Raw genomic sequence first — 11071 nt, forward strand, 5'->3', positions numbered from 1 at the left:
CTCCTAGTTGTTATTATACTAATAGTCTTACCCACTGCGGCACAGAATTTTTGGTGTGCTAATGCTGATTATAATCACATTATATTAGCCAAAATCTCAGTATGTACCCAGTGTAACATGACATTTCTATAGCATTTTTTTAGATTGAATGATTAAAAACCCCTCTTCTCAAGCTACGAACAAGATTCTCTACATTTGACATGACGCAGTGTGCTCCAGCAGGTGCTGTTAGATTGCATTTCTCCTCTGTGGTTAGAAAAGAAACAGTCTGGATCTTTTCTTGTTCTAGTGTGCCTCAAAAATGTGGGACAGCCTGACCAGAAATGAAAAGCAGCAGCCAAGAGGCAAACAGATGTAAGGGATTCGTAGGTTCTGCTGGCCAAAGACAACAAGCCATGGGCCAAAAGGAGCATTCACACTGTGACAAAGCAAAGGGAGATTCTATTTCTAAGAACCCTGGGATATCAACATTCTGCTCATGTAACACTGATGGATGAAGGGCTGGAATAATGCTGGTAACACTGCAACTGTGGTTCAAAGAGCACAGGCAGCTGAAAACATGAAATGTGGATGATTTCCATCCTCTCCAGCTGGTGATCTTGGGTCACTGGTACAGACAACATGGCAGGTAAAGGGAAAAACAAACAAACAAACAAAACCCCAAACAAAAATAACACAAAACCACAAACACAAAACCAAAACCAACCAACCAAAAACAACAACAAAAAGAAATCAAAACAGTGCAGGTACAAGAAATCTAAATAAAGGCAGTGAAGAAATTGGTAGTATTCATGTTTTGGTAACTTATTGATTACACGTGAGTGAGTTGATATGAACATCTTCTCCCAGCAACTCACAATTCAAGTTCTTATTCTAGATCTTGAGAAATAAGTAATGTTACCTTTTTTTTTTTCCCCCAGTAAGTCACTCATTTATTAAAACTCTCCAGACTAACATGAAGAACAATCAGAACCTAGAATGAAGAAAAAGATTCTCATGATATAAAGCAAAAATTTTTTACACAATTTCTTTAAAAAGTGCTTTTTTCTGTGCACAAAGATTGATTCATTAGATGTTTTTTGTCTGTGGGCATTGAGCAGCCTTTCACTGAATGGAGTCCAAGTGCATGCAATTTGAGTGGAAGAGCATCATTTCCAGCATCTCCCTAGGATCTCCCTCTTAAGAATGAACACAGTACTTTTCTTTTAACCATGTCATTTGAGTGGATGTGAATGAAATAAAAATACATGTGAGTTTTCTACTCACATCATCATAGTCACCCTGAGACACCAAAAGTTTGAGAAATCTCGCTCCTTTTAAATTTACTGCAGATACATAATTCTGTGCAGCAATCAGCAATTTTCTTAATTTCTTGCTGAAGGCAGTTATCACAATTACCATCTTCCCACACTTCTAAACAAAAACAATAGTAAATTACTATCTGGGGAACTCCAAATGCGAAAACCAAACAATTTTGGCAGTATTCCCATCTAAATCATAAAAAGTTTTAGCAACACGGCACCACTCCTTAAAGCAAGAAACCTCCATCAAATGCCTGCTGCTGGTTTCACTGTGACTTTTCATTTACCACCAAAACTACACAGTGGTTAAAAATGTCTCGGAAATTGATGAATCCACTCCCACATAATAGCAGAGACTCACACACTGAATATCAACTGGGAAAAAGAATACTAGAAATGCTCCTATTTTCAATTTGATTGTCAAAAATGCTGTTTGCAAACCCAGTAGTTTATCTTATCAATACTCCTGTTTAGTAGGTGCTTGCAAGATTTTGAAATTCATACTACAAGGCAGCCAGAGTCCCTGCTGACCTCGCTGCCTCCTGGCTAAGAGACCCGTGGCTGGAAGAGCCTTCCCATAGGATGCCGGGTTACCCTAAATCCCTTTACTTCTGTGGTTATTCTCCTAGTTGCAAAATGTGACACATCCCTTCTCCCTTCCTCCGCATGGAAAGGACAGATACTTTGAGATGTAAACATGAATACCATGTACTGTTAATACTATGACTGAATCTCTCACATTTACAGATAAACTGCAGAGGAAAGTGATTATCTCCTTAGTTTAACTACTGGATTGTGTTGCTACTCCTTTTCCTTTAAAAAATAAAGTTGCACGGGAACTGCTGAATCTGTCTCTTGGAGAGCAGGATTTGTTCATATGAAGCAGCACTTAACTCTCTTATGATAATCCTACTGAAGCCAATTGGTTTACTTGAGTTATATGCCCGTATTTGCACAACAAAGGGCTTGCAAAAGCTTCTATCAAAGATACAGTGTGACATTGCTTGCAAATAAGAACTCTCACTGCTGCAGGCAAGTTAGCTGATTAGGAAATGCAAATTGGCTGAGTTGAAGTTCCAGGAGGGAAAGGAATGATCTGAGTAGCATCAGGATGCTGGAGGATGTTGGGAAAGCATACATGCTATGTGTTGCCTTCCATCGGTGGGACACCAAGAAGCAGAAAGCTCTGCTCTCACGGGTGTGCACACCTGTCATGTCCTCCCAGAGAGCTCTGCCTTTCCATGGGCTCCATCCTGGGGGTCTTCCTTGTGCAGAATGCCCTGTGTTTGGAAGGGCTCCAGCCTCACTGCACCACCTGGATCTGCCACTTTGGGGCTTTCCCTGTGTGTAACACAAGCGCAGGGCAGGCATGGGAGCGCTTGCCATCCATCCTGGCCAAGAAACACAGTGGGACAAGTTTTGGAAGGCAAAAAGTGACCTTGTCATCCATGCGTGTTCTACTTTGGAACATACTCCATGGTACCACAGGCCTCTTCTCCTTCTTCCTCCACATTTGTGTGTGGTCAGTACCATTCCTCCTTCTTCAAGTTCTTCCTCCTCAGGAAACAGGGACGGCTTGGCCCCTATTCCTGCTGCTCTTTCCGTGGCTCTGTGGCTTTTCTTCACTCAAGAGCAAGAACCTACCTAGTGACTCTTTCAGGATGAGAAGGCAAACACACTACAAAAAGGGGTGATATAATTTTGGCTGCCAAGCCCGTTATTCTCTAAAACTCTCACAAAAGAATAATTCTTGAACTGATTTTACAAACATCTTTCACTTTGTGTTCTCTCAGCTTTGACCAGCACCTTAGGCTTTCTGCACCTCTGTGCCTTATTTCAGTATCACACGTACAGGCTGGGGCATCTTGGGTCACAGGGAAGCGGTGCTTTTCTTTCTTTTGTTTTTCCAGATGTCTTCTGCACCCTGCAAAAACATAATATTCCATTTGCACGTTTCTCTCTTCTCACTTGCAGTGTAAGCTTTCATATTTAGCATAGAGATCTGTTCCATAAACCTGATTAAGCAGGGAATATTTTTACTAATCCAATTCAGCAAACTATAATTATCAGAACAGCCCTTTAGAAAGAGCTTTTGGAAGTCGCTCTGCAACTCATTCGGAAAATGTGCATAAATAGAAGGATTTATTTTTCAAACAGAAAGACTTAATCTCTCTTTAAAAAAACAAAAACAAAACCAACAAGAAAACAAACACAAAACCAACACAGGACAAGAGTTAATGTTGCTAACTCTAAGATAATGGCTGTTTTCTGTACCATAGATAAAAATTCAGCATCTCACAAGACATGACCTTTCACATTAAATCTCTTTTCAGGAGCAGGCATTTTCCTTACAGCTGCTACCAGGATTTATTGCACCTGACTAATGGGAAAAAGGGACATTCTAAAATCATCAATGTGCAGGCATCATGTTGGCAAACACACAAACACGTATTTCTTGAGCTCCTGGGTCTCTATTCCTGATACTTGTCTAACAAATAAATGATATTTCGATTTTCACAAATCCAGCACGCCACAGTTTACAAAAACCTGCCATTTCTTTATTAGCTGTATTTTTAGAGCATATATCATCATGGTTTCTAAGGGATGCATAAGTGACAGAAGTACATCATCATCCTGAGGTCTCAGTTTCCACTGCCTGTGCTTTATTATTCTAAGTAGGAAATAAAACAGCAGAAGATCTAATAAACTGGCTTCTGATTTGATTATTTTTGCATGGGTTTGACTTTGATCAAGATATTAAAGTACTGACATGCTAATTAATGAAGACAAAACAATATCAAATCATAAAGGATCGAGCTTAAGCAAACAGTAGCATGAAGAACGCTGAAGTCATAAGAATTAGAAGATAATTGAAGAGGTATTAGCTTACGCCTCAGTCATGGACTGCAAATGTCATTAAACAAATCAAGCCCACTATAAATAACTCTGTAATTTCTTTTCAGGGACATTGTCAGGTCTTTGAGTTTCAACCCTGCTCAATTGTTTGTTTTTCTTCCTTAACAGAACAAAGACTGAAATGTTCACTAGATTATTTAAACTTTATTTTATAGACCACTGTATACAGAACCATAGAATAGTTTGGGTTGGAAAGGACCTACAGAGCTCATCCAGTCCAACCCCTGCCATGAGCAGGGACATCTTCACCAGCTCAGGTTGCTCAGAGCCCCGCCCAGCCTGGCCTGGGATGTCTCCAGGGATGGTTCATCCACCACCTCTCTGGATGACCTGGGCCAGTGTTTCACCACCCTCATTGCACAAAATGTTTTCCTTATATATAATCTAAATCTCCCCTCCTTCAGTTCAAAATCATCACCCCCTCCTGCCTATCAAAACAGACCCTGCTAAATAGTTTGCTCCTGTGTCTTATAAGCCCCCATTAAGTACTGAAAGGCTGTAATAACGTATCCCAAGATACACAGAAAAAAGTAATGTTTTCAGCATATACAGCTTAGGGAATAGCGACAAAACTTAAATGTGATGAGAAATCAACTGATTTTGAAACAATGAAACAGTGAGAAAAAAAAAAAAGCATAGAGTCAGGTTCCAATATGAAGTAAAATTGAGATAAAAATGGGAGTAACCACTGTTTTTATGCTTACATAATCAGGCCCAGAATTTAGGACAGGGTATTTTATTCTGCCATCAAAATATGACCTCATTACTTATTTTATAGCACTAGTATAAATTCATTTGGGATGTAGCCTCACTTTGGAATCTGTGGTATACATAGCTCATTGACACCAACTTCTGCCTGTTCAGCACAGCCACATGCATCAGCTTGATCTTGTACACTGCAAGATAACCCATTTCCTTAATTGCCAAAAAGAAACATGGGGATAACCAACAACATGAGCAGCATTCGCTTGGCTGTTCGCACAGCTAAGTGGTGGGTTCACATGAACGTATTAAAGCTGTCCGCCGGCCTGGGGAATGGAGGCAACGCCGGCACCGCCAGGACAAGCCCGGGGACACCCCAGCGGTGCCGGTGCCGCGCCCCTCGCACCCCGCGCCCGCCCATCCCACCCGCGGGCAGGTGACGGGGAGCGCTGGCGGGCGGTGCCACGGCGCATGCGCGGCGGCGGCGGGCGGGGCTTGCTTGGCTGCGCGGGAGCCTCTGCGGGAGCTCTGAGGCGCTGGGGCCGCTGCTGCGACCGCTCGTCCGGCCATGTCCGAGGCGTATTTCCCCGTGGGCCCCGGGCTGGGCCTGGAGGAGAACTTCCTGTCGCTGGACGACATCCTGATGTCGCAGGAGAAGCTGCCGGGCCGCGCCGAGAGCTCCCTGCCGCGGCTGGCCTTCGCGCTAGGCCAGGGGGCCGGCACCGGCGACGCCATCCTGGAGGTAACCGGCAGGGGTGGGGGAAGAACTACAACTCCCAGCAGCCACCGCGCGGGGCGGGCGGGACGCCTAGCTGGGGCGGCGGCGCGGGGGGCGCTGGGAGTTGTAGGCGCGCACCCCCATGTGTCCCGAGGGGGCCATGCACTGAGCGGAGGTGCCGGCGGTGACCGCCGCTCCCCGCGTGGGCTCCGGGGCCCCTGGGCGCGCTGCCCACGGCAAGGACAACTTATTTGTTTTTTCTCATTCATGCAGGGAACAAAGCTGGAAATCCCTCTGTGGCTTGCTAAAGGTTTGCATGACAGCAAAAGAAGAATCATTTCTGTGGAACTGCCAAAGATTTACAAGGAAGCCTGGAGGACTGTGTTCAGTGCTGATGCCACTGTGGTTGATCTGCATAAATTGGGGCCATACTACTATGGATTTGGCTCCCAGCTCCTGAATTTTGACAATCCAGAGAATCCTGAGATAGCTCAGACTCTCCTGCAGGCAAGTATCTGAACTAAGTCTTGAAATTTAGTTTTATGTTTTTCCATCTTACTCTTCCTAGATATTCAGCAGTCTTCAGGAAAAACATTGTGTTTTAATCCAAGTGGCTTCTGGATTGAATATGGATTTCTAGATCAAGCTGTAGGATGACCCTCTCAGCAGCTGCACAGTCTGGTGGTGGAAGCCTCACGTGTGCATCCAGGAGTGTAATTTTAGTTTGGAGTTTCCACAGAGTAAATACAGTATTTTGTAAATTCTGTAAAAAAGGGCTGGAGGAGATGTAAGATTATTTAATCATGCCAGTACTCTAAGGCAGAATTAATTCACCCGCTATTATTTCTATTTTTTCTACCCTGTTTTTAAAGCTCTGTAATGACGAGGTTCCACACTGCTCTGGGCAATCTATTTCAGTGCTTCACCATCCTAATCTTAGGTGGTTTCCTCTAATGTCTAAACTAAAGCTCCTTCCTAGTAATGCAAGCTCAGTTCCATTAGTCTCATACAAAGTAAACACTGAGGACAGTTTATTCTCTTCCTTTCTGCAGCAGTCCCAATTCCTTTGGTATCTCTTTGTGAGTCATGCTTTTTAACCTCCGATTGTCCTTGCTGTGCACTGCTGGTATCCTTCCCATTGATCTGCATCCGCTGTGATGTGCAGCGCACTGAACTGCAACCAGCCTCCTGCTCAGGACATACACCAATGAAAACAAAGAGATTACCACAAGGTAATAATGTAGGCCATGATGCTCTTTGCTCATCGTGGTGCAGCATCTTGGTTTTCATGGCAGAGTGACACTGATACGTGTTTGGTTTGCAGTCCACAGTAATATGGTGCCGACTGCATATGCAGACAATTGTTCCTCTCCCTGTGTTTGTACGCTTCCCTATTTCTGCTTTAATATAAAACCTTACATGAGTCCCAGCTGAATTTCATCCTGTTGTTTTCACACTATCTTTCTAATTTGTCAGGATCATGGTGAATTAAGAGTTCGGCTCCCCAACATGATTGTGGTCACCCCTCCTCCTTCTCCTGCATGTTGCTTGCTAATTTAAGAAACGTATCTTCTGTTCCTTTATTAAGCTTATTAATTAATATATTAAACAGTACTCGTTTCCAGGTAGACCCCTGTTGAACTCCACTCAATATGTTCTCCTGACAGGAGCTATGGATAATTGTCTTTACCAGCTCGCTATGGGTGGTTTAGCTAAATCTTGTGGGAATGCCCCCTGCCTGGTGCTTTTCTTCCCTTTGTACAGCCTGGCATCCTGCCAGCATAGAAAACTAGGCTGCTCTCTGAGTTTGTTCTTGGCAAGTCCATGGTGGCTGTTACTCTGCTTTCTATTTTCTTGCAGGGGTTTATGTATAGTTTATTTGTTCCAGTATGTTTGCAGGAATTGATATTGATGGATTTTTAATTCCCTGGCTCTTCCTTCCTCCATTTTCATCTCCTCTTTCTCTTTTAAAAGACAGATCCCATCTTTGCCAGTTTCCGGACTTCTGTGCTCCTTGAGCTTTTAAAGATAACCACTGACAGCTCTGAGATTTCTTCACCCAGCTCTCTAAATCGTCTGGCACGATTGCTATTGGCTTTTTTGTTTGTTTTTCTCTATTCTTTAAATGAAGGCTGATGCAGAGAGGCTTTAAAGCACTGCTCCTTTCTTGGAGATGTCCACTGAAAGCTTGCTTTCTGCATTGAGGAGATGACCACACCTCTCCTTGTCTTTTTCTGCTAATGGACATCTTGGGGAAAAAAGCTGCATTAGCACACATCACTTGTCAGAAAAATCAAAGCATGCAAGGTATACTTCATTAAAAGCAAACAAGAAGGGAGTTGTTCACACAAAAAACCCCGCTCCCAAATATTCAGGAGTTATAAATCTGAAGTATAACTATTTGGTGACAAAGCCAAAAAGAGAGTTATTAATTTATAATGTATTCCAGAACTAAATCTCTGAAATACTACAGTTCTGATTATTCTAAAATCTCCTTCTGAAATGACAAAGCACAGTTTTCGAAGAGTTTTGACTTTTTTTTTAATTCCCAAAAGCAAAGATAAGGAGAGAAATAAAAAATCCTTAAATATATCTAGTTGCTTATTTTTTTGAAGTGTTCTTTATTAGTTGTAGATTTGGGTTTTTTTACTTTTTTTCATGGTTAAGTGTTTTTTCAGCACAGTGAATGGGTTCCAGGTGTGGTTTGGCTTAACTTGAAGCTTGTATGTTCCTGCAGCAGCTGCTGGGGCATGAGATTCATTCCACTGGTTCTAAAGCAATGATTGCTTGCGAAGTGAGATGGAATAGGTCGCCAATGTGTAATACTCTGTGGTCTGCTCAAGCCTGTCATTAGGAAGCAGCCAAAATGTAATTGTGTGCTTGCTGCCCATCCAGTAAGTGTATCATGCACTTGCTCTCCCTGCTCAGGCAGGAAATGGTTTGTCTGTGTATCTGAGGTTAATAGGTGCTGCTCTGTGTGCAGACCCTTGGCTAGTTGTGAGCCAGAGCCTACACCTTTAGATTTTTAATCTTGAAAGCTCAGGCCTCTGGCATTTGAGCTGAAGAAACCTCTGTGTTACCTGTCAGTAATTCTGCTTATCTTCTTTAGACATTTATTAGCCGTTTTCGTCATATCATGGACTCATCTCAGAATGCCTACAATGAAGATACATCAGCGCTCGTGGCTCGACTGGATGAACTGGAGCGAGCATTGTTTCAAGCTGGCCAGAAAGGGCTGAATGACTTCCAGTGCTGGGAAAAGGGACAGGCTTCTCAAATCACAGCTTCCAGTCTGGTCCAGAATTATGGGAAAAGAAAGTTCACAGAGGTGGATGGTTAAAAGCCTGAAGAACGTGCAGCTACAGTGGGGGACACCAAGAGGTTTACAATCCGTCTGTCACAGAAGAGAAAGATGAATCAGCTTTCGGGAAGGACAGGCTCCACGTTCATTAATGGGAATTCTTTTCTACAGCAGCTTTGGATTAGACTTGAGAAAATTTTAAAGGCAGCCGGCAAGGGTATAAAAAATAGATGGCATCACATCACTGGATAGCTTTACAGCTTACTCATATCGCTCCTGAGGATTTACAGTTAAAGTGATTGCTAGGTGGCTGAAAGGGTAAAATAGGGTTTTCTAAAAGAGTAATTAATATTTATGATTATCTTCCAAATTGATATTTAAAATACTGGATCTGTTTGGGAAAAAAGTGAAATTCTTTGTATTTCATCTTGCCCTTCCCATTCTAAGCTCCTGAGCACACCTGTTTCCAGTTTCCATGTTTTTTGGAGAGCCCCAATGATGTGGAAAAAAAAATGTGGTACAAACAGCATTGAATTTTTCATATTTCTTATACATTGATGTGGGGGAGGAATGTTTTTATTTGCTGACTTATGTACACATTGTTAGTGAGCTGTAGAAAAGTACCTCTTCTAGCCCATGTAGCAAGTGAAGTGGCTGTGCGGGTATCACATGCCACCTCATCCTTTCTCTGCCTTTCAGCCCATGCGGGCTTGATGCTGTGTGAGATGGAGAATGTTCTCGTTTCATGTGAGTGGCTTTTGTAATGGATACATCTCTGTGATGTGTGTTAAACTCCTCTGCTTGTTTTATGGAGGGGGCAACAGAAGGCAAGAAAGACATAGTCCAGACTAGCAGCAACTTTAATGGAAACTCTGCCGCATTGTCAACCTCTGAGCCATCTGCTTCCCCATAAGAAATTCTTCTGATTACTAAATTTGATTAATAGAAGAGACAGAGCAAAGGAACTGAGTTTCCTTCCTTCTAATCCATCAAAATGATCCTAGAAAATGTCATTTCTGCCAGTAGGAGTAACTGGAGTTGGAACTTGCTAAACAGCACAGTGGTTATCATGCCATGTGGATGTCCTTAAACCTAAATTATCCAAAGTCCCATTGGATTGGAGACAGAAAACATGGTTATCTCTGTAGGACATAGTTCCCATAGTCATCAGGATGGTTGTCCTTTGTAAGCAGGTATTAGACATCTTACGAGCGCTTCCACGCATCTCTACAAGATGGACCTTGCAGGGCACCTAAGTGGAGGAGCCAGACAGTAATGACACTGTTTCCTCTTCTGTGGGAACCACCAGGAGGCGTCAACAAGATCCAGATCTTGGAGTTGTTAATGGACTGGCAGATGCGTGTGGATATTGGATACTTCAAACTGCAAATTTCAAGGAGAAGGAGTTTGTGGCCATTCCTTGGCCAGAGGAAAGATAGCTTTCACTGTGGAGGTGGTGAGAGGGGACAGCGTGCTGGCTTCACAAACACCTTGGTGTCCCTGCCTCTGCTGCACAAGGCCAGCCACAGGAGACTAATGGGAAGCTGTGCCCAACAAAGTCTTTCAAGTTCAAGATCAAATGCTGCTGCACTTAATGGCACATAATAGCCTGTGCATTTTCACGAAGCTTTTGTCTATTGTCTGTTTCTGGATTTTTATGCCGAATAAATATTTTGTAAGGGGACACTGGTAATGTAAAATGTCTGTTGTTAATTGCCTTGCGGCAGAAAGGTGAGTCCTTGATGGGAAAGTGCAGGTCTCTACAGAACTGTGGCTGTGATAGTAATGCAGTCCTGCTTCTAGCACTCCTCTTCTCTTACCGGTAAAGCAGTTGGGAGATACACTCGTGCAGTCATGCGAGTGTAGAAGTAGCTCCTGTCTGACTTAAGAGCCCATGTGGGCAGTAGCTGTTTGCTCAAGTCATGGGAGAGACACTGCTGAGCAGTCAATAAGCTATTGATTTTATAAACTGTATTTTTGTGAAACACGGGTTGAGGTGATTCAGTGTTACCTTGACTTTGTGGGAATCAGCTGTCTCTGCGCTTTTACCCTGCAGCGCTGTGGCACAGACTCTGTGTCGCGTGTCAGAGATGTGCTCAGTGCTTCAGCTGCAAGGGAAGCAAGTGTAAGTCC

The 11071-nt window shown here is 43.1% G+C and overlaps 1 protein-coding gene across 1 annotated transcript; it reads left to right on the forward strand.

Annotated features, from left to right (window-relative positions):
- Nucleotides 1-5371: 5371 nt before the first annotated feature.
- GINS3 (GINS complex subunit 3) lies at nucleotides 5372-10616 on the forward strand. Its single transcript, XM_080351695.1, has 3 exons — nucleotides 5372-5661; nucleotides 5911-6144; nucleotides 8747-10616. Exons 1-3 carry the CDS (start codon nucleotides 5488-5490, stop codon nucleotides 8975-8977), a joined length of 639 nt encoding a protein of 212 aa, XP_080207821.1. The 5' UTR covers nucleotides 5372-5487; the 3' UTR covers nucleotides 8978-10616.
- Nucleotides 10617-11071: the final 455 nt, after the last annotated feature.

Source organism: Nesoenas mayeri (genome assembly GCF_963082525.1).
Source record: "Nesoenas mayeri genome assembly, chromosome: 12".
Taxonomy (NCBI): domain Eukaryota; kingdom Metazoa; phylum Chordata; class Aves; order Columbiformes; family Columbidae; genus Nesoenas; species Nesoenas mayeri.

Excerpts from the sequence above, each read along its gene's own strand:
- GINS3 (XM_080351695.1), top strand. The coding sequence starts at position 5,488 with ATGTCCGAGGCGTATTTCCCCGTGGGCCCCGGGCTGGGCCTGGAGGAG. Across the intron at positions 5,662-5,910 it reads CCGGCGACGCCATCCTGGAG|GGAACAAAGCTGGAAATCCC; the intron begins GTAACCGGCAGG and ends TCATTCATGCAG. Across the intron at positions 6,145-8,746 it reads TAGCTCAGACTCTCCTGCAG|ACATTTATTAGCCGTTTTCG; the intron begins GCAAGTATCTGA and ends TATCTTCTTTAG.